The sequence below is a fragment of the Macadamia integrifolia genome, unplaced genomic scaffold (assembly GCF_013358625.1).
Source record: "Macadamia integrifolia cultivar HAES 741 unplaced genomic scaffold, SCU_Mint_v3 scaffold94, whole genome shotgun sequence".
Taxonomy (NCBI): domain Eukaryota; kingdom Viridiplantae; phylum Streptophyta; class Magnoliopsida; order Proteales; family Proteaceae; genus Macadamia; species Macadamia integrifolia.
In genome coordinates, this window is record NW_024870588.1 from 679,074 (window position 1) to 703,174 (window position 24,101).

General features: G+C 41.4%; 1 protein-coding gene across 3 annotated transcripts; it reads right to left on the reverse strand.

Moving 5' to 3' along the window:
- Positions 1 to 3: 3 nt before the first annotated feature.
- Positions 4 to 2,330, reverse strand: LOC122070525 (protein LTO1 homolog). Of its 3 annotated transcripts, none has more exons than XM_042634699.1 (2): positions 1,673 to 2,330; positions 4 to 232 (listed from the first exon to the last, which is right to left on the reverse strand). In XM_042634699.1, exon 1 carries the CDS (start codon positions 2,175 to 2,177, stop codon positions 1,692 to 1,694), a length of 486 nt encoding a protein of 161 aa, XP_042490633.1. In that variant the 5' UTR covers positions 2,178 to 2,330; the 3' UTR covers positions 4 to 232; positions 1,673 to 1,691. The 3 variants fall into 3 exon arrangements, with proteins under 3 accessions (XP_042490633.1, XP_042490635.1, XP_042490632.1); XM_042634701.1 differs by having other exon boundaries at positions 6 to 162; XM_042634698.1 differs by having other exon boundaries at positions 7 to 216; positions 1,673 to 2,328.
- Between the last annotated feature and the right edge of the window lie 21,771 nt (positions 2,331 to 24,101).

Genomic DNA, 24,101 nt, shown 5'->3' on the forward strand with positions numbered 1-24,101 from the left:
CACAGACGCTTTCAATGATCCAGAGTCCAATGGCAGGTGTGGAGCTAATTTGGAGACGAGTGTAACCAACACGGTTGTAATTGATTATAGAAACTTCCAGGAATAGCTTGGCAGCTCGTTCAATTGACTCTAGTGCCGCCTTTGACTTTCATATATGTATACCTTGCAACAAGCAAGCTTCAACTTCAACATTTTTCTTCCTTCTCAATCCACAAGCTGCACACACAGAAGGCTGAATAAAAATATTTATACAAGAACAAACTTTGTAGATAAGCCTTCTCTCCTTTGGCCACAATTAGTATGATGGTAAAACTCGTTTTTCAAGCCAGAAACCTTGTGAAAAGAAATCCAAGATATTTGCAATCCAAAAAGGTGGGGGCGATTGTCTAAGATATCCCCAAAAATGGGCTAAAGCAAAACAAAGAATACTGAGCTAATCACCTGGATAATGAATTAAAAAACTTGATCTCAGAATGTTTTCTCAGTGGATAACATGATCCATAAGGTCAAAGCAGTTTGTTTGATACACAAGAAATGCTATAGATTTTGAAAAATCAGCAAAAGTTGGAAACTAATATTGCTCTTTTGAGTTTACAACACAAGGAAATTCCATGACCAGACACATTGCAGAATCCTGTGATTCACTCAGGTTAGTTGGTCCAAGCAAAAATTCAAGAAAATCCAGGCAAGTCAAAGTATCTCATTGCATTTTCTGTCACTGTACATCTTAAATCCATAGGAGCACATATACTTTCACTTGTTCTAAAAGACAAGGTGACAATCCACAACCCTCTTTTTCAAAAACCACGACCCCAACCAACAAAGGTGCAGGAGGAGGCACCTCACAGATGGTTTTGTAAATACTTCGTCATGATTCCACATCATTAATACATCAAGAACTTTTACAGAAAACACTTCCACAGAAAGCCCCTGTTCATTCCAAGAGATGTACAACTGGAACTAGCTTTTTTCCTGAGAAAGTCCCTTAGGTAAGCTTATCCAATGGCATGAAGCATGAAGCATGAAGCATGAAGCATGAATCAGTCACATATTCCTATTTAAAAACAAATCATCTACAAAACATAAAACAACAGAAACAAAATAAATAACTGAATATTTAGTCAAAACTATTAATTTGCAACTGATCCTCTTAAGAATTTTAATTGGAAAACTAAGCATGATGACCATAATTTATTTATTTATTTATTTTTTATTATTATTATTTTTTTTTATGCCATAAGGTTTTTCATAAGAAGGTAATTGGTCCAACCATTTGCAGAGAGATCACCATAACATCCGAGATGATTTATTTTTTCCAAGATGATTTATTATTTCCTCCTGTTTTAATGTCTACTTAATCTCAAGATCAAATAACACCATTTGCAGGAACCCAACAAACACACCACCAATTCACCCAAAAAAATTTATTTACCCAAAAAAAAAAAAAAAAAAAAAAAAAAAAACCCACCTAAACGCAAGAACAAAAGATCAAATATCTCATGCAATAGTAGATTTGGATCATTACCAAGAACTTCAAAAAGGACGGATACAAGCATTCCATCATATTAATAGAGATTCGCTAATTGTAGAATAAGGGTTCTGAAACAAATCAACCCAAAAAAAAAGGGAAAATATAAGTCAACATGAAATATATATTTTTTTGGATGAATACCATGAAAAGGTTATCCACATCAAAACTCCAAATCACTAGCCCCAGACGATTTCCGGAGCCCATCGTATTCCAATTTCATCGACGACGACGAGAACGACATAGCCAAAGAGGCGGAAACTGCCTTAAACTTAGCCCTTAGAGAATCCAGAGTATCTTGAACACTCTCGTTCTCCGGATCCAGAATTGGATATAGTTTAATCAAATCCTCCATCTGCTTGACGTTCTTCTGAACATGAGGAGTAAAGCAACTGGATTCAGCACGAATTGCGGAGTTCCAGACATCAACACAACCTCGATAAAACCCAATCTCCTCACCTACCTCGAAGCCAACTTTGAGGCCAACCTCTCTTCCTTCTTGCTGACCTAGGACCAACCCGTCTTGGAACCCATCTTTATAACCCTCTTTCACATGGGTTTCTTCCAAATTAAGAGAAGGATCGAAGATGTCTTCGTTGTAATTGGAATTTGAATCTACAGGAGCTTGTTTTGCAGGTTCAGACTGCATGATCTATGAGAAGCACAATCAAGCAGTTGGTACTGGAAAAAGGGAAGCGTATCTATCAAAAGAAGTGTCGCTCCCTTATTGAAATTTTCCTGCATAGGTTCCCAAACCCTCTAAATGGCATCTAAACAGCATGACCATTTATCCATTTGTCCAACTATACGTAAATTCCGTCATTTTAGAAAAGGGAATTTATAGTCCCACCTAGGGGTGTCAATCGATCGGATCTAACTGGGCTTGGCGGTGTAAAATCCTTACATCGTGAATGCCCGTTTAAGTAGGTTTAGGGGGCATGGTACGGTTTGTAATCGGGTTGATTGGTATCGCGCTTTAATCGAGCTACCTTAAATGGACTTACAAACCTACTTAAGTCTAAACATGTTCTCTCTAGAGTCATTTTTTAAGTAGATTAAATGTCTAGAAATCTTCCATTTAAACATAGTAAAGGTCACCCAAAAACTCTCCACAGTTAATATATGAGATCATGGTTATTTCTTACAAAAAAAAATAAAAAAATTATGACAAGTAGCAAAGTGATTGTTCTCCACAAGAATTGTCTGTCCTTCAATCACTCCCTATTAAAACATCTCAAACGATTCTATTTTATTTTATTAAAAAGTTGGATGTAATACCGTGTTCAACATCATCTATTATAGATTTTTTATTACAAATCCTTTTTTATTATTTTGTATTGGTTGTGGTAAAGTAGGAATTTAGGCAGTTTTAAAGGGGTCAGGTCGGTCGGGCTAAATGGCTCGGTTCAAGCGGGCTTCTTAAACGAGTCGGGCCATTGAACAGGCTAGTTCAGGTTGGGCCTTAAGGCATTCGGGCTTGGTCGGGCCTACTGGTGTGGGCTCAGGATTGACACCCCTAGTCCCACCTATGGTTTCAGGTATTGGGTATCGTATTGGCTGTATTGGTCGTATTATATTGGTATCGACTAAGACTGATCTCTGATCCTGATCAATCTGGATCTATTACCCATATTGTTTCAGGGGTAAAATAGTAAAAAAAATGGTACCCCTTAAAAAAACTAAGGCAAAACCGACAAGTACTCACTGAACTAATCATATCCGGATTGGTACCAGATCGGTATCGATATGCCAATACCAATACCAGTACCGCCCCTACATAATTGGTCCCACCTCCTTAGGTATGTTATTAATAAGGAAACACCTGTAGCATTACTGACAATTAAACCTGGACCCCTATCGTCAATTTTTGTTATGGAATATTTGTTAAGGTATGATGTCAGCTGATTAATATTTTATCAAAGGAAAAGGCTAGGCATGCTAGCGGATTACCTAGGCATAAAGTATGCTAGCATCTATGACCGTTAAATGAAAAAAGAAAGGATCTCATCCATTTGTAAACGTTGTCTTACATAAGCTGTCCAACACTGCAGCTCCATAGTCCTTCTTCTACCTTTCCCCTTGTCACACCTCACCTCCACTTACCTGAGGCTGGTGACATGAACCCGCGTACGTGTCTAGAATCCATCCAGGATCTACGATGCAGTACTTTAAGTTCATAAAGCTATAAAATGATTCTGCAACCACACAGATAATAATAAATTAAAATATTCACAACTGGTGATTTTTATTGATATTTACCATATTTATAAAAAAAAAGAAAATGTTTTCACATCGAAAACATAATTAAAGTTATGCCCCTAGGGCTACATCTGATATGTACACAAAAAGAATAAAAAATAGAAGATGATACTCTCATCCTCAATGTGCTCCAAATGCACAGTCATCACATACACATCCATTCTCGTGCATAGCTATCTCCTCATCCCAAAGGTCACCTTCGTAGAGAGCTGGCTCCTCAGTCACAAACTCTGGATGGTTATCTGAATCAACATCTAAAAATGGGGCAACAATGAGGGTGAGCTTCCACGAAGCCCAGTGAGGGGTGGACATGTGAGCAATCACAAACAAGTATGCATACAACTAATAATATCAAAGAGATTAATGAATTTCAAATTTGACACAACATAATTGAATCAAACAAAATTAAATGAGGGGTCTACACACAAGCATTCATAGTCATTCATGAAACAAAGACAAGTAACAACAACCACAACAATATGAATGCAATTAAATGAATGCAATGACATGATCTAGTTCATTAGCAAACAAGAATAGTCAACAAATTTTAAGTCCATAGTGAGTATTAGTGCTACTACAACATAAGTGGTATCTATAGTCACGAATGTCCATTACCGGTCCCCGAGGATACTAACTAGTTGCAAATCATGAGCATACCAGTCCCTACATAGCTACTTTGGTACTACATCATTGAATCAAACATTGTGTGATGGGTTTGTCACAATGTTGGTACCCCCACCTTGATCACCGAAAAACATCCCCAACTTCGGTCCGTTGGACGGTAAGATTAGCTAATGCGTAAACCCTATTTGCAAGGGCTATAGCACCATGGTGATTACTCTGCTAACCTGATGCAATCTAATAAATAATTTCTTGATCCGTATTAGGTCTTAGTACTACTGCAATATAGGTGATATCTTCTGTCATAAATGTTCGTTATCGGTCCTCGAGGATACAAGCTAGTTGCGAGTCAGAGCCTGTAGGTCCCGAAAAACCCATTGGTCACCCCGTAAACCCCTATTAATAATCCCATATATATATACCACATCACCGAATCAAACATCGTGTGATGGATTTGTCACAAAGCCAGTAACCCCCACCTAAGTCACCAAAAATTATCCTCAACCTTGGTCTGTTGGACGATAGGATTAGTCAATACGTAAACCCCTATTGGTAAAGGCTGTAGCACCAGAGTGGTTGCCCTAGCCCAATGCATTCTATCATGGTTCATATCACATTACAAATATAAGGTGATCATGCTTGAGGATGTAGTACCGGTATCTCCCACAACCTCGATCACCGGAATGTCCCACAACCTCTGGCATATTGCACCGACAATCATGACCACACACCCTCTCACTCTATGAGCATGCAATACCTTATCTCCCACAACCTCGGTAACCAAAATCTCCCACAAGCTCAGCCATATTGCATACTATTTATCAACACCCACACCAACATACACATTCAAGTTCTCCAATAGTAACAGGTTCATAATGGACAATTTATGATCACACATATAGATAACATATTGTAAACGTTCCTCAAAATAATTCACAACACCCACTTACTTCATTATGCAACATACGCATTCACCGCAAGAACGGATTTATAATATGTAAATGACATGATCATACACATGTGCATCATGATATAAACATTCCATAAAAATCACACAAAATCCCCTCACCTGGAGTCCTAGATGATGGTGGACAATCAATGGTCTTGTATCGTGTTGTCTTATCACTTCTTGGTTCTATTCCTAGGATACATTGGGTTTTTAAGCAAATTAGTCAACCATAGGGAGGTTCGACCCTAGGGTACATGTTCTAGCTTCATTTCCTATTGTTCTTTTCTTTGAATCGTTCTCAAGTTGGGGGCTATGGAATTATAAGGTAGTTTATATGTGGGGGATTTTCACCCACATCAATTAACTTAGATTTTTCATATTTAGTGGGTTAGTTAAGCTAGGGTTACACAATGTACCCAAAATCCAAAAAGTCCAAATCTAGGTTAAACTAAAATTTGGAAAATTCGGTTGAGGGTTTATGTGGTGACCACCAATGGCTTATGTGGTCACCCCAATCCACTATAAATGTCTTTAATTTCAATTTTCCCAACCCAATTTTACGTTTGAATTGTTGGTTATAAAAGATTTGGGCAAGGTTCACCATTTCTATGGTTTAGTTACCCAAATTGGGGATTTTAGGTGGGAATTTCATAAAGGAAAGTCCATAGACTCAGATTGAGCTACCAACCTTGCTAGGGTAAGTATCCTACACCAAATCCCCCTCCCAATTGGTGGTCTTGACAAGTGAAAAGATGGGTTTCAGGAAATTTGGGCAACTTCTCCATCTCTAGGTTTTGTGTTGCCCAAATTGGGGGTTTTTTATGGGGCATTTCATATGGAAGGTTTCCCACACTCAATGTGAATGGTTAACTTGCTTGATTAGGTCCCTCACACCAAAATCCCCCATTTAATTTGTAGATTGGGTAGGTGGGTAGAGGGATTTCGGTTAGGGTCTCCCCAACCTAGCCTAAGTCAATAATGGGGTAGGAGAGAGAGAGAGAGAGCTACATTTAGGGGTGTCAATGGGCTAGGTTGGGCTGGGTTTTTTTCCAACCCTAAGGTCTCTTAACTCAACCCAAGCCCAAAACCCAGCCCAACCATAAGGTCTCTTAACTCAACCCAAGCCCAACCCCCCCAGGTTGTGCTGGGATATCTCAGCCCGGGCCCAACCCTATCGGGTTTACCCCAACCCAACCCTGCCTTGATGGACCATGATTGGGCCGGGTTTAATAGAATCTAGTCCAACCCAATACTATCGGTTACTTGGTTACTTGATCTTGATGCATTATAGAGGCCAACGACCAAAGTTTTTGGATATGTGTAGATTGTAGAAAACGAAAGACCTTTTTTATAAGTACCCATTAATAATTATTAGCATATTTATATGATTATATACTTAATACACATGGTTGGGTTGGGTTGGGTTGGGTTGGGTTGAGACCTTAACCCAAGCCCAACCCAACCCTGACTCGAGCCTAAAAATCTCAACCCTAACCGACCCTATATGTGATACCCTATTCTCTAAACCCGGTCTAATTTTTTGGTTGGTTCGATTTGGTCTTGTAGGACCTGAACCCGTGCGAGCCGAGGCGAGTACCTTATGGAATATGATTGCAAGGGTGACTCTGAACTCAGGTTGGACAGATGAGTTAGAGTTAGCACCTAATGAAGTCCGTGTACCCATGCCATGCACTTACATGTATCACTGAGCCATATATGCACAATAAATGTACGTGGTTGTATTCTATGTTAGTACATGTGTTAATTGATTACCAAGAGTGGAATACGTGTCAGGGCCGAGCCCCATCGAAAATCCCAATGATTTGGCTAAGTTTTGGCCAATTGGTGGGTGGTCATGGATGGGTCGGACCCACCAGTGTGACCTACCACTCTGATCTTTAGATATTTTGACCCCACTATAAATCCTACGATTTGGGTAGTAAAGATGGTATTTCTTAAACCCTAAGTGAAATCCTATGATTTGGGTAGGAATCCTTTAGATCTTGTTAATCTCTCTTGGGAATGTGAATCTAAGGTATAATAAAGGACCTAAATGTTGTTTATGAAGGATTTTGAGGAGAAACTTGCAAGATTTGTGAAGCATTTGTTGATCTCTTGAGCTAAAGAGAAGCTTTGAAGTTTTTGAAGTGTTTCTTGAGCAAAGAGGTAAAACCCAAGCTTGAAACTTTGAATCGATCCTAGATCTATGTTGGAATCGTGATATGGACACTTAAATTTGTAGAAAATGTGATCGAGTTGACCCATGGTGGTTTCCCTAAGGTGGGATGAAGGATGGGAGTGAACAACAAAATCTTGGTTCCGATTGGTGGGTGCCCTAAAAGTGGATGGACCCACCAATCTAAGCTCACCGATCTAGGCAGCGCCCCTGGGCCAATGGATGAGCAAGGACCGGTGGGTACCTGGCCCACCGATCCAGGCAGTGTCCTTGGATCGACAGGTGAGCAAGGACTGGTGGGTGCCTTGCCCATCAGTTAACCTACCAATCTGACTTTTCGGGGTCCGATTGGGCCCAAATTTGTTAGGTAACCTACTTTCATGATTCTAAATGCATTGGGATCATCGTACTCCATTGATTTTGAACCTAAAGTGGTGATATGCTAAGCTTAACCCCTTTTATGATAGGTTGAACTAGAAACTCACGTCACCACACGTCGGATCTTCCTCGTACCAAGGGTGATCATTGTACACAACTAAGTGGGAAGAGGACATTGACTTTATTTTTGGAGTGTTTTTACATCATTCCATAATTATTGTAGACTAGCCATGTCATCATTTCATTATTGTGTGTAGCCTAGTCATCCTCGAATGCCATTTACATGCATTGATGTGTGCATTATGAAATTCATTTATGACTTGATATGCTGATATCTTAAATTGTTAAATTCTTATTCCTACTTTGAGATATGAGATGGATGACTTTAAATTATTAAATATGATGCATTACTAGACTAGATGTAGTAGTCGGCTTGGACACGAATGCATTGGTGGCTTGTGGAATGGGACACGGTGGCACTATGCAGTCGTACTATCTCATATAGGAGCATACGGTTAGGAATGACATATCCTTGTGCTACAACCCTTCCCAGCAGGGGTTTAGGTGTTGGGTATATCACCAGGTAGAATCCTGAGGTTGTACACCAACGGTGGCAGTTAGAAGTATGCCCGATCAATCTCTAGGACAGTCGGCAACTTTGGTGATATAACGAGAGGCTAATCGTATTGTTTTTAAATTAGGGCAAGGCCCATTTTACTTTGATGCAGGGCAAGGCCCATTGTACTTTAATGTAGGGCAAGACCCATTTACTTTTCCAGTACCCACAGCTGGCCTTCTCTGGCAACCCTATGGGCGTATCGTGGGATGGGGTTCGCGGCTCGTACCTAGGGTATACGTGCACTTTGGTTGCAAGTAGCACATGACCTATGACTTAGATGTGATGTGTAGGTGGTTTAAGATATAAAATGGACTTACATACATATAGGTTCACTTGTATTGTGAATAATTGCTTAGTCTTTCTTTTCACTTACTGGGTTAGTGAGCTCATCCCACGTACACACCATTTTTAGATGATCTTGCAAGTTACCCTACTAAGGAGCTAGAGTTGGGGCGCACTCTAGAGTTTCTAGTTGAAGATTGATGGGTTCTAGAAGATCTTGGGCATGGGGCCAAGTGCCCATGAGAGAGTTATGTTGCAGGACAGCAACACTGATACCAACCCAGGTTTCTTTTTGATTATTTTATGATGTTACCCCTTTTGTACTTTGGACGCATAAATTGTACTATGTAATATAATTTATGTATCAAGAGTATTAGGATATTTACAGGTATATACATGTAAGACATCCACTGAAATACAGAAATTATTTTCTTTAGTTGTGGGTATGTTGTGTAGTGGTTACTGTATCAGATGATCCTGGTAGGTTTCGTGTTAACAGGTGTTAAGTTGGTCATCGGTCCAGTTTTGTGTGAATGGGGTGTGACAGCGGTCGTATCAAAGTGTGATACTCTACCTTCTAATAGCGTACAAGTTAGATCCCATAGAATCTATAATAGGACCTTGGGGTTGGGTAAACCTAAAAACTTTAAAGAACTAAAACTTGTAATAAGATAAAAAGTCTAAATTCTTGAACTCCATGGTATGCATGAGAGTAGAACTTAGATAGATTAACAAAGGATCAAATGACAAATTCCATAAACCATGATGAAAATTTTAACAATATTTGGGCATTATAATAGCGCTATATAGAAATTCTAAAAATTTTACAAAAGCCACCTGATAAACCATACATAAAGATAATTACAAAATAGGGTGACAACCATTGTCACCACCAAGCCACAATAGAGTAAGTCAAAACAAATAAGATTGTTCTAAAAATAACAAATCACCACATGAGTCTATATCCAAGTTCCCAAAACCATAGAAAGATATTAGAATAAACACCATCAGATAGAAAAGATAGAAAATGAAGAAAGTAGAGGAGAATCTGCTACTTCATCAATCGTCGTTGGGAGCGGTGGATGAACTTTCCTACTTGGGCCATGATTTGCAATGGAATTGGTAGTCATAAAAGTCTAACTGGTCATTTATCAGGACCACCTCCCTTTGCACTCGACGAAAATCAACGGTGACGCCCTTGGGAACCTTATCCAAGTCCTTTGCTAGGGTCTGAAAATCCTTCTCCAACCTCCCCAACCTATGCTGTATCGTCAATTCCCGGGCAACATTCTCCTCTACGTGCTCAGAAATCTAATCTTGCCCTACTTTTAGGGCACTAATCCTATCCATCAACTTTTTAAAATCAAAAGCCCCATCTGAAGGTGGTGGAGCTCTAAAATGTGGATCAGCAGCTTGAGACTCTAAGGGCTCCTCTTCGAGGATCTCATCCTCGTCAATCCCCTCCTCATCTGGATGAGGAATATAGTCATCATCCTCCTCACTAATATACTCTCCCTCCATGTCCACTGGCCCTTGTTATTTTGCCTTTTGTGGTGCCCCCATTGGCATTGGCAACCCCATCCTCTTCAAGTTCTCCCTGGTGAACTTGTCTCTCGTATACTTCCCCTCCTCACCCAACAAATCCACTTGGAAGTACTCGAAGACCTTGGTGAGTGATCTTCCATAAGAGAAATTGGAACCATTGGGGTGAGCTGTGTGGTATTCCATCATCTTCATCATGACGTAGGGGAGGCAAAGTCGGGAAGCACCCTTTTCCAAGGCCACAAAAATGCAGTAGGCTATGTAGGTGGTCATGAAACTCACCTGGTTCTTGTGACCCGCTCTAGGAAGTAGGTTAAACTGGGCCAAGCGGGCGAATACATGAGCGTCTCCATTGAAGGCTATCTCGAACAAGGGACGCTCCTTGTGGCCACAAATAGTCTTATAGATGTGCTCTTGCATCTCACCACAACCTTTATCCTTGGGGGATTGTAAAAGCGTGCACCTTCTGTCGATATCCCAAGGATTGCAGCTGGTAAATCCACAGTCAAAAAAATATTTACTCCCTTCACCAGACTGGTGAGAGAGTACTCCCCATTCTGGTAGGGGACCTCTAGATTACGGTAAAAATATCGGACCAAGTCTTCGTAGAACGGACTGTTGGGATGGAGCATGGGGTCCCAACCTAGAGAGTTGAATTTCTCCATCATCTAGTAATCTATAAAATCCTCAGTCACCATGAACTTCTCCATCATGATTGACCGTTTGAAGAAAATGGACAAGGCCACAGCCATCTCGGGGCTGTGGAATGAGCTCTCATCAAAATCTGTCGGATCGACAGAGGGGTCCCTTGCGGGTCGGCCCAGTGATGAAGTGAGGAACCTGGGACTGCATTTCTTCCTCTCGATGTAGTTGTCTTCCTCCTTTTGGAGGAGGAGGCTGCCTCCTTGCCCTTCCTTGAAAACGCAAAGGAAATGTGCAAGTTTAAATGAATAAAGAGTATGAGGAGAATGCGATAAGTATTGTTATAAAAAGGGGGGGTGAAAGGACCATTAATAGGAATAACATGGATAATAAAACCCCATAGTGCAATAAGCAATGTCAAAATGCAATGATGCCAAGTGGTGACATTTAAAGGAAGCAAAGAGATTTATGTTTGTTAATGAAAAATGAGTCAATGATGCTCAGTAAATAGAAAAAGATGAAAGGAAATGAGTAAGGATATTTTCTCAAGGCCTAAATGCAATAAATAGACAGCAAAGAGCACAATGGTGGCAAATAGTTCATTAATATTGAAGAAAAATGGATAGAAATCCCCAACCAATAACTTGGGAAAAAGTAAGGGATTTTATATGAGTAAAATTGAGATGATCATAGGGAAAAATTTATGTATGCCTACAAAAGAATTATATAAAACTATTTTACAAGTAATTGAAAGAGGATGGACATAGTGGTATTTTCATTCATTGGAAAAGGTGAAGAAATGAAGAAAACCCCCCAAAAAATTTCCAAAGATTTGATCATTAAGGGGTTATGTATATCAAAAGAAAGGAAACCTATGCACACACGAATGGAAATGATTTCTCTATTACTGTGTGTATGCATTGAGAATGAAGAATGGCATCTGAACCCTCAATTTGCAATAAAGAGGAAAAATGAGAAGAAAACCCTAAAACAGAGAAATTAGAGTAAGAAATTGAGATTTCCTCTCTATAGTCAGTTAATCAGCCAAAAAACCATGGAAAGCATAAATGGAACACCACATTGCTAAGAAAATAAACATTCCATGGAGAAAATAAAGTTTTTGAAGAGATTTAAAGTTCTATAGCAAGAGAACACCAGAAAACAAAAAAAAACATGACTCTCAAAGAGAAAAGAGAGAAAAGAGAGAAAAGAACCTACTTCAATATTTGAGAAGGTGGAGAAGAGTTGAACATCAATTCCTTCAGTGAGATCGTGAGTTGAAGCGGGGGATAGGTCCCTCTAATCGCCCTAGCCGAGTTTAGAAAGAAGAAAGAGAGAAAGTGGGAAAAATGGGTTCTTAAAACCCCAATTAAACGGTCTCGGACGAGATCAGAGGGCCGCCATCGGTGGGCCCCAACCTGACCTTGCCCTCCAGTCTTGCCCGTCAGTTTGGGTATCAAGGCCCAGAATGACCCGAGTTTGAAATTTTTCATATTCCGTGCCTCTTGGGCCCCAATTAGATGCCAATAGGGGTATTTTGTTGCATAGTTAAACATCGTTGTGAGACCTAACTATGTATTGGTAATTAAGTGTGGGTGTGGTGGTTATGTGGTGTGGTGTATCAATGTTGACTATGATATAAAATGCATTTGATTGTGAATATATAAACAAATGTTGTGGCACTCAATCAATGCTTACATTTTGGAATAATTCAGGTACAGAACACCATAGTACGCACTAGATCTGGTGGTCATGCCCATGGTACCTCTTGTGGTTGACCACCCATTTCCCATGGACCTCAACTCGTGGGACAATCCTCACATCCACCACCACAAGTGGATCATGATCTTGAGGAAGTTTAGGGTAATCCACCAGTGAATGAAATTCCAGGTCCCCTATTTGTCATCACTCCTGGTGATGTGGCGACCCCTATACAACAATCCCAAGGGGCCTTTCAGCAGCAGTTGCTATAGCAGTAACAAACTTTCATGGCTGTTATGCAACAATACTTGAACCCTACTTTATAGGGTCAGCCTCCTAGAAGGGTTACTCCACAAGACCCTCCCGTGGGGTCAAGTATTGGAGTGCAATTCGGAGGAACACCGCCTGGGGTTGTGCCTCAAGATCAACCAGGAAGTACCCCTTCGATTCCACCATATGGCACTCCACCATTTATGATGCCTCCACCCTATCCGTACTATCCAAATTATCACCCACCATCCACCACTACGGCAAAGGTGGTGGAATCTCTTAAGAAGTATATGCCACCCATCTTTACCAAGGTGGATGATGACCCATTGGAGCCGGAACGATGGATCCAAGAGTTAGAGAAGGTATTTGATATTGTAGAGTGCACAGAGGCACAAAAGCTTATATGTGCAGGGTTGCAACTTAGAAATAAAGCTGATTCTTGGTGGAAAGTTTCCAAGCCTATATTGATGGCAACTCACCTAGAGCCTACTTGGGAGCAATTCATGGAATTGTTCTTATGAAATTATAATCAAAGAGCTTTGAGACCACAAAGAGTCAGAGTTTATGGCACTAACTCAGGGAAGCAAAACTGTTTTGGAGTATCAGCAACAGTTTGAAAGCATATTTTATTTTGCTCCTCGTTATATAAAGTCGACTGAGGAAAAGCCCAAAAATTTTTGAAGGGGCTGAAGACATCTATTGGTACAGTGCTGGAGGTGTTGGGCTTAACTGATTATGCAGAAATCATACAAAATTATAAGACAATGGAAGACAAGCAAAGGGGAGAGTCACCCCTTACACCGGGACTATGGAAGAGGGCAAACCCATATACTAATTCGAGTAGCCCGAGCAAGAGCTTTCATGGATCATATTCTTATGGTCCCTCTAGTCGACAACCTTATAAGCCATCGGGTAATCCTTCCTGACCTGCTGGTGGATCGAGCACTAAATCTTTTCGCCCTAACACTAGTGTGGTGCCTACGGCCCCGAGACCTCTTATTCCTCCAGCTACACTAGGATCAATACAGAGAGCTCTCGCTCTGGTTCAAGCATCACTGAACTGATGCTATAATTGTCATTCATACGGACACTTCGCCAAGGATTGCCGGTACCCAGCAGTGGCACCACCTAATCGGCCCCCTGTCCATAGACCTGCATTGACTCAGGGAAACCAGTCTCAGGGAAGAATGTATGCCTTAATAGCTGAGGAGGCTGAAGCCAGTACTGAAGTAGTGGCACGTACACCAATGCTAGGTGTCTTAATTATGTCAGGTATACCTGTATATGTCTTATTCGATTCCAGAGCTTCGCATTCATTTATGTTTCAAAGATTTGCTAGGAAGTTTGATGAACAATCTAAGACCTTTGAATGCAAGTTGGTGGTTAGCACACCTACAGGCACAGTGGAATAGTTGAAAGAAGTGTGTGGGCCATGTTCAGTTGAGATTAATAGAAAGAAACTAGATGCCCAGCTTATCAAATTCAATATGTAAAATTTTGATATCATTCTGTGTATGGATTGGTTGTCGGCTCATCGAGCAAATGTGTTGTGTGCCGAGAAACAAGTTAAGATGAAGGATGATGAAGGAGTAGAGCTTATGTATCAAGATGAAAGGTTAAGGCGACCTAGAAGGACCATCATCTCTGTATTGCAGGCAGTGAAGTTATTAGAAGATGGATGTCAGGGATACCTTGCATCAATACTAAATGTGGATGCAAAGGTTACACCACTGGAGGAATTGAAAACAGTCAAAGAATTTCCCGATGTCTTCCCAAGTGATCTAACCCAGCTACCGCTTGATAGAGAGCTAGAGTTTGCCATTAATCTAATTCCTAGAGCTGCCCCAGTGTCTAAAGCTTTGTATAGAATGGCACCAACCAAATTAAAAGAGCTACAGACACAGTTACAAGATTTATTGAAAAAGGGGTTTATACACCCAAGTGTCTCACCTTGGGGTGCACCAGTCTTATTTGTCAAGAAGAAGGATGGTACTCTGCGTATGTGCATCGATTATGGGAACTGAACAAGTTGACTGTTAAGAACCGATATCCATTACCGCACATCGATGATCTATTTGACCAACTACAAGGTGCTAAGGTGTTTTCAATGATTGATCTCAGATCGAGTTACTACCAGCTCAATATAAAGAGCTGTGATATACCAAAGACAGCTTTTAGAACCCGATATAATCATTATGAATTCCTGATCCTATCTTCCGGGTTACCCAATGAACCGGCTGCTTTCATGGATTTAATAAATTGGGTATTTCACAATGTCCTTGATAATTAGGTCATCGTTTTCATTGATGACATCTTGATTTACTCAAAGTCGAAAGAAGAACATGCAAAACATTTGAGAATGGTACTACAGAGACTAAGAGAGCTGCAGTTATATGCCAAATTTAGCAAATGTGAATTTTGGCTCAAGCAAGTAGGATTCCTAGAACACATGGTGTCTGAGAATGGGATCGAAGTGGACCCAGTGAAAGTTGTAGTAGAGTGGGTGGCACCTGAGAATGAAATAGAGATCAGAAGCTTCTTGCCCTTAGCAGGCTACTACCGATGCTTCATCAAAAATTTTTCTTAAATTTTGGTGCCAATGACTAAGTTAACTAGGAAAGGTGTAAAGTTTTAGTGGTTAGAAGAATGTGAAAACAACTTCTAAGAGTTGAAGAAGCAGTTAGTGTAAACTCCTGTATTGACCCTTCCAAATGGTACAGGTGGGATGACAGTCTATACTGATGCATCCAAGATAGGGTTGGGTTGTGTTCTCATATAACATGGTAAGGTGGTAGCATATGCATCCAAGCAACTCACGGAGTATGAGAAGAACTACCCCACTCATGATTTAGTATTGGCAATAGTCATATTCGCTTTGAAGATCTAGTGTCATTATTTGTATGGAGAAAAGTGTAAGATCTATAGTGATCACAAAAGCCTTAAGTACTTCTTCACCCAATGAGATTTAAATATGAGGCAGAGAAGATGGCTTGAACTCATGAAGGACTATGATTGTCATATTCAGTATCACCGTAAGACTAATGTGGTGGCTGACGCTCTAAGTTGGAAGGCTCAGATTGTATCACTTTCGTACTTAGCTGCCAATCCACAGTTGATACAAGAGGCAATGTTGATGGATGAAATCCTTCTATATGAAGGAGTAACCTTAGAGCTTGAGCATTAGCCAGATGATGTTAAGCAGTTGACTATATCCTTATCAGCCTTACAGGTACATCCATCCATCAGACAGGAGGTGATAACGAAACAATCTTTGGATCCTGAGCTGCAAAGGATCAGGCTGAAATTTTAAGAGCAGACAATGAATGACCCTGGCTTCATAATAGCCAACGACGGGGCATTAATATTTTGAGACAGGTTGTGTGTGCCTGATGACATGGACATACAAGATAAGATTGTGAAGGAGGCACATAGTTCTGATTTCTCACTTCATCCTGGAAGTATGAAAATGTATAAACACCTTAAACAAAGCTATTGGTGGATAGCAATGAAGACCACTATTGCCTTGTATGTAGCAAATGTCTTGTGTGTCAGTAGGTCAAGGCAAAAAGGCATCAACCATATGGTACCCTACAGTCACTCCTTGTACCGGAGTGGAAACAGGATAGGATCACCGTAGACTTTGTCATAGACTACCCCGCACACCTAAGGGGATGGATGAAATTTGGGTGGCAATTGACAGGCTTACCAAGACTACTCATTTTATCCCGATCAGGACCAACTTTCCCATGGACAAGTTAGCCCAACTTTTTATGGATAACATTGTCCATTTACTAGGAGTACCAGCAAGCATTGTGTTAGATAGAGACCTGAGATTCACGTCAAGATTCTGAAAGAGTCTCCAACAAGCCTTAGGGACACAAGTGAATCTAAGTACTACTTTCCATCCATAGACCGATGGGCAATTAGAATGAACCATACAAATACTAGAAGACATGCTTAGGGCCTGTGCTATGGAAATGAGTGGCAGTAAGGAAGAATACATACCTCTCATGGAGTTTTCCTATAATAATAGCTATCAAACCACAATTGGGATGGCTCCATATGAAGCATTGTATGGCAGAAAGTGCAGGACACCTTTGTATTGGGATGAAGTAGGCAAACAATGGATGTTTGGACCAGAAATGATACAGATGACGTGTGATAAGGTCGACATCATTCGAAAAAGGATTAAGGTGGCACAATCATGCCAAAAGAGCTATGCAGACAACTGTAGGAAGGACATCGAATTCCAAGAGGGGGAGAAAGTATTTCTCAAAATATCTCCTACCAAAGGGTCGCATAGATTCCACAGGAAGGGCAAGCTAAGTCCGAGGTATATTGGCCATTTGAAATCTTGGCTCAGGTCGGCTCTATACCGTATATGTTGGCTCGTCCACCTTCCCTCAGTAATGTTCACAATTGTAGACACCCAATTTTATCACCCTCCTTCAACTATGATGAAATACGGGTCTTGGACATGACTTTTGGCTTCCGATCAATAGAGATGATGATGGAAATATTCCCTTACCCGAAACCTTGGAAACCCCAGCGAGGGAGAAAAGAGGGCCCAATTTTGATTTTCTATATGCCAAGAAATCTGGTCAAGATGCCCATATAGATGGATAGTGCTCAGAAATATGGTTCTGACAATATATGGCATGTCAAAATCAGACCATTGGATCTCTCGCGATCATCCCCAGAAAATTACATTTTCTGTACGTATGCCGCACACACATACAGGCCTGTTGGAAACCTGAAAAAATCCCCTACCTGCCCCAAACTCCCTAAAATTCATCCCCTACCTACCCAGATAACCTGGAAACATTCCCCTACCTGAAACCCTATAAACCCTCACAAGGGAGAGAAGAGGGTTCAATTTTAACTTTTTATATACGAAGAAATCCCGTCAAGATGACTGTATGGATGGATAGTGCTCAAAATTACGATTCTGATGATATATGGTACGTCAAAATTGGACCATCAGATCTCTCGTGATCGTCATCAAAAAAATCCATGACCACGTGCGTTGGCCAGTTAGCCAGCCCACATGTGTGCCTGCTGCCCAAGGTTGCAGCACATGGCTACTGCCCATAGCTGCAACCCTTAGCTGCTACACATGGCCGCAGCACATGGCTGTTGCCCATGGGCTGCAACACATGTGTGCTAGCCAGCCCGTGCCCTTGCAGGCCATGACTTGAGCCCCCCCAGGCCATGACCTGTGCCCTCGCAAGCCCATGCCCACACCTCCTTGGCCACCTGCTGCTTATGGCCACAGCATATGGTTGCTGCCCACATGGTTGTGACCCATAGCTACGGCCTATGCTTGCTGCCCCAACCATCCTTGTGTGCAGTGCACCCATGCCACTCATGCCACTACCCGTATGCCATGCACCGCACACCCAATGACATTGCCCGCATTGCCTATCCTTCTATACTGACCATGCCCGTGCACTTCAGCTCAATCTTGCGTGCCACCAGCAATGGTCAAGATTAGTTTTCCGTTGGCCGAATCTCTTCACCCACTTGAGAGCAAGATCCAAATTTTTTTTTCTAAGAATTCTCTCTCCCAAAAACCCTCTTTTACTCTTTGGATAAAAGCACGTTTCAACCATTTTAGCTCAAGAATCCCTTTTACCCATTGGATAAAAGCCCTCTTCACCCACTTTAATCCAAAAACCCTCTTTCGTCCATTGGATAAAGATGTTCCCTCTTTTCTATTGGCCAGAAAAACCTATAAATATCCCCTCCTTTGGATTTTAGACACCAAATAATCCCATCTCACTCCATAGTAGTGAAGCTCTGCCCTCTCTCCTCCCCTCCCCCTCTTGATTTTCTTTGTGATCTTCGTCAAGATCTGAAATCTTGTTCGGATCTTCGAAGTGTTTTTTGGGACTTTGACGATCTTCAATCCAAGTTCTTAGTCCAATCCAATTTTTTCCAAAAATAGTGTGTTCTTCAATCTCCTCCTTTGAGTGTTCTTGAGTTTTACCAGAAAAAGAAATCCCTCCCCCTTAAGGTTCTTCGGGTCTATGAAGAGATCTTTGTCAAGATCCAGAACTCTGTTCGGATCTTCAAAGTGTTCTTCAAGGCTTTGGGGATCTTCAATCCATTTTTAGGTCAATCCATTTCCTTCGAAAAATAGTAGTTCCTAGTGGAAGCCCTGTTCGAGTGCCCCTATAATCTTTTCAGAAATAGCCATTCCTAACGGAAGCTCTGTCGGAGTGCCACCTCAGCCTAGTCCTCCCCTAGCCTATCCCCAGCGGAAGCTCTGTCGGAGTGCCACCTCAGCCTAGTCCTCCCCTAGCCTATCCCCAGCGGAAGCTCTTCCAGAGTGCCACCTCAGCCTAGTCCTCCCCTAGCCTATCCCAACAGAAGCTTTGCCAGAGTGTCACCTTAGCCTAGCCCTCCCTTAGCCTATCCCCAGCAGAAGGTTTACCGGAGTGCCACCTCATCCTAAGCTCAGAAATGGCCCTCTCTAGCCGAAGCTCTGTCTGAATCCAAATCCGAAAGTAACAGTTCCTAGCCGGAACCCTATTCGAATACCATCATAGTTAGCATCTCTCAAGAATGGAAGTTAGAGGTCACGACCATCTTCCCCTAAGCCAGGAGAAATTCTAAAGATAGTCCGAGTCAGTACCAATCAAGGGCCCACCCCTCTTGACTTGAAACAGGGGTTAAGTTCAGGTACAGTTTTGTAACCTAATTATCATCATATAGACTTTATATAGACCATGTCTTAATGTATATAGTAGTTTAAATTCAGTTAATGTATATATGTGTGATAACTTAGCCATGCATGTGGAATAGTAATAATTGTGGAAAATGTTCGTTCTTAATCATTTAGTAGGAAGATTGATCGAACCGGGTAGATTGGGTGCCTAACACCTTCCCAATTCTACAACCTGATACTTACCCTAAATCTCTGGACCAGACCAAAATTTGGGCCATTTTCTCAAGAATTGGGCCCACCCCTAGGTCCTAGGCCCATAATCCTAGGTGGTGACTCCAAACCCCCATTTGTATGATCCTGATCCCCGTATTGGACCATCATTAAACCCTCGTTTCAAATGATAAATTTTTACACTCTTAAGAAATAGGCCCCCACGTATCTCCAAGCATCAATATGGTGGTACGGGGCCCACCGGGTAAGCACACAGCACAAACCCTCCCTCCCTCACATGAAAGGGACTCAAAGAGAGGAGAGAGGAGGAGACAGGATGGAATCGATGCACACCAAGTCCATTTTTAGTCACTACACGTGTCATGCTGAAGCGATACATCATGATCCGTCACATGTGCTGCCCGTGGAACCAGAATATTTAGAAGCTGATATGACCTACGAGGAACACCCTGCTGAAATCCTAGACTAGAAAATGAAGACTCTTAGTAATCACTTTTGTGAAGGTTAGATGGGCAAATTATTCACTTGAAGAAGCGTCATGGGAAAAAGAAGATGATATCCAAGCCAAGTATCCTCATCTTTTCAGACAACAAGGTCCTACAATTTTATGGATGAAATTTTTAAAAGGGGGGATAAATGTGATACCCTACTCTCGAAACCCAGTCTAATTTCTTAGTTGGTTCAATTTGGTCTTGTAGGACCTGAACCTGAGCGAGCCAAAGTGAGTACCTTACGAAACATGATGGCAAGGGTGACTCTGAACATAGGTTGGCCAGATGAGTTGAAGTTAGTGCCTAATGAAGTCCATGTACCCTAGTCATGCACTTGCACGTATCACCGGGCTATGTATGCATAATAAAGGTATATGGTTGTATTCTTTATTAGTACGTGTGTTAATCGATTACCAAGAGTGGAATACATGTCGGGCCCAAGCCCCATCGAAAATCCCAATGATTTGGTTAAGTTTTGACCGATGGTGGCTGGTCATGGATGGCTCAGATCCACTAGTGTGACCTACTACTCTGATCTTTAGATATTTTGACCCCACTATAAATAGCATTTATTACTTTCTTCACCCTCATTTATTATTTTACACGGTGGGTGAGAAAAGTAAAGAAGAGAGAGAAAGAAAGAGAAGGGAAGAAGAAAGAAATGGGGAAGAAGATGATCATTGTGCAGCGTTAGGGTCAGACCTCTTGAATCCGACACCAGATTAGCGACCCTCATCTTGAGATCTACGTTTTGAGGTGAGTAAAGATGGAATTTCTTAAACCCTCATGAAATCCTAAGTGAAATCCTACGATTTGGGTAGTAATCCTTTAGATCTTATTAATCTCTCTTGGGAATATGAATCTAAGGTTTAATAAAGGACCTACATGTTGTTTATAAAGCAGTTTGAGGAAGAACTTGCGTGATTTTTGAAGCATTTGTTGATCTCTTAAGCTGAAGAGAAGATTTGAGGTAAGCTTGGAACTTTGAATCGATCATACATCTATATTGAAATAGTGATATGGAACCTTAGATTTGTGAAAAATGCGATCGAATCGACTTGTGGTGGTTTTCCCAAGGTGGGGTGAAGGATGGGAGTGAATAGTAAAATCTCAGTTTCAATTTGTGGGTGCCCTGAAAGTGGATGGACCCACCAATCTGAGCCCGTCCCTCCAAGCAGCGCCCCAGGGCCAATCGACGAGTAGGGACCGGTGGGCACCTAGCCCACTGTTCCTGGCCTGTCGATCTAGGTAGAGTCCCTGGATCTATAGGCGAGCAAGGACTGGTGGGTGCCTTGCCTTCCAGTTGATCTACTAATCTGAATTTTTGGGTTTCGATTGGGCCCAAATTTGTCAGGCAGCCTACTTTCATGATTCTAAATACATTAGGATCATTATACTCCATTGATTTTGAACCTAAAGTGGAGATATGCTAAGCTCAACCTCTTTTATGATAGGTTGAACTAGAAACTCACGTCACCGCACGTCGGATCTTCCTCGTACCAAGAGTGATCATTGTACACAACTAGGTAAGTGGGAAGAGAACATTGACTTTATTTTTGGAGTGTTTTTGCATCATTCCATAATTTTTGTAGACTAGCCATGTCATCATTTCATTATTGTGTGTAGCCTAGTCATCCTCGAATGCCATTTGTATGCATTGATGTGTGCATTATGAAATTCATTTATGATTTGATATGCTGATATCTTAAATTGTTAAATGCCTATTCCTACTTTGAGATATGAGATGGATGACTTTAAATTATTGAATATGATGCATTGCTAGACTAGATGCTGTAGTCGACTTGGACACGAATGCATTGGTGGTCTGTGGAATGGAACGCGGTGGCACTATACAGTCAGACTATCTCATACAGGAGCATGAGGTGAGGAATGACATATCCCTATGCTACTACCCTTCCCAATAGGGGTTTAGGTGTTAGGTATAATACTAAGGGGAAGCCCAAGGTTATGAACCAACAGTGGCGGTTAGAAGTATGCTTGGCCAATCTCTAGGACGGTCGATAACTTTGCTGATATAATAATAGGGCTAATCGTACTATTTTAAAATTAATGTAGGGCAAGGCCCATTTTACTTTAATACAGGGCAAGGTCCATTTACTTTTCTGGTACCCACAACTGGCCTTCTCTGGCAACCCTATGGGCGTATTGTGGGATGGGGTTCGCAGCTCGTACCTAGGGCATACACACACTTTGGTTGCAAGTAGCACATGACCTATGACTTAAATGTGATGTGTAGGTGATTTAAGATAATAAAATGAACTTGCATACATATAGGTGTATTTGTATTGTGAATGATTGCTTGATCTTTCTTTTCACTTACTGGGCTAGTGAGCTCATCCCACGTGCACACCATTTTTAGATAATTTTGTAGGTTACCCGGCTGAGGAGCTAGAGCTAGGGCCCACTGTGGAGTTTCTAATTGAAGAATGGTGGGTCCCAGAAGATCTTGGGCACGGGACTAAGTGCTCGGGCAAGAGTTGTGTTGTGGGACAGCAACACTGTTACCAACCCGGGTTTCTTTTTTATTATTTTATGATGTTACCCTTTTTATGCTCTAGATGCATAAATTGTAATTCGTGTGTACATATCACGCCTTCGGGCCCACATGTATATGTACTAAATAATATAATATGGGTATCAAGAGTATTGGTGTATTTATAGGTATATACATGTAAGACTTCCACTGAAATACAAAAATTGCTTTCTTTAGTTGTGGATATGTTGTGTAGTGGTTACTGTGTCAGATGATCATGATGGGTTTTGGATTAGTAGGTGTTAACTCGATCACCAGTCCAGTTTTGTGTGAATGGTGTGTGACACTATAGGCTGAAATCTCAGCCCAGGCCCTATTCGGGCTCAAGGAGGGCTAGCGCTAGTTCGGGTTGACCGGGCTTTTTCGATTCCCCTAGCCACATTGCAAGTAAAGAAAAAGAAGAACTCACCTTAGCTTGGTAGGTGATTCCTCTGCTCCTCCCTTGCTCTCCTTCTCCTGTTTCTTCTCTTGTTCTAATTTGGTAGGTAGAGAAATGAATGGGCAAGAGGTTTTATTTATAGTCACTTAAGTTGCTTAAGGGCTGTTTGGAAAAATAATGAGTTTTCACTCATTATTGGGTTAATCCATCACTTGCCACTAACGGGCTCACCTCGGGGTGTCCTAATACATTAATCAATTACCCAATAGGCTATCCCAACTATTGGGAGTGGTTTGAGGTGCACAAGTGCGAGGGCCCGAGTCCTATAGAAAAATAGCATGTTTTTAGCTTCCCTCTTTTGAGTGTTCTTGGTTTCTACCAAAAGTAGAAATCCCTCCCCCCTTGAGGTTCTTTGGGTCTACGAAGAGATCTTTGTTAAGATCTGGAGTTCTGTTTGGATCTTCAAAGTATTCTTCAGGGCTTTGGGGATCTTCAATCCATTTTTAGGTCAATCTATATCTTTCAAAAAATAGTCATTCCTAGCGGAAGCTCTGCCCAGTGCCCCTGGAATCTTTCCAAAAATAGCCATTCCCAGCAAAAGCTCTACCAGAGTGCCACCTCAATCTAGCCCTCCCTTAGTTTATCCCCAGTGAAAGATCTGTCAGAGTGCCACCTCATCCTAAGCCCAAAAATAGCCTTCCCTAGTTGAAGCCCTGTCTGAATCCAAATCCAGAAACAACCTTCCCTAGCCGAAGCTCTATCTGAATTCAAATCCAAAAGTAACTGTTCCTAGCCAGAACTCTATCCGA

Bases quoted from the DNA above. Each gene is read 5' to 3' on its own strand.
- LOC122070525 (XM_042634699.1), bottom strand. From the start codon at position 2,177: ATGCAGTCTGAACCTGCAAAACAAGCTCCTGTAGATTCAAATTCCAAT.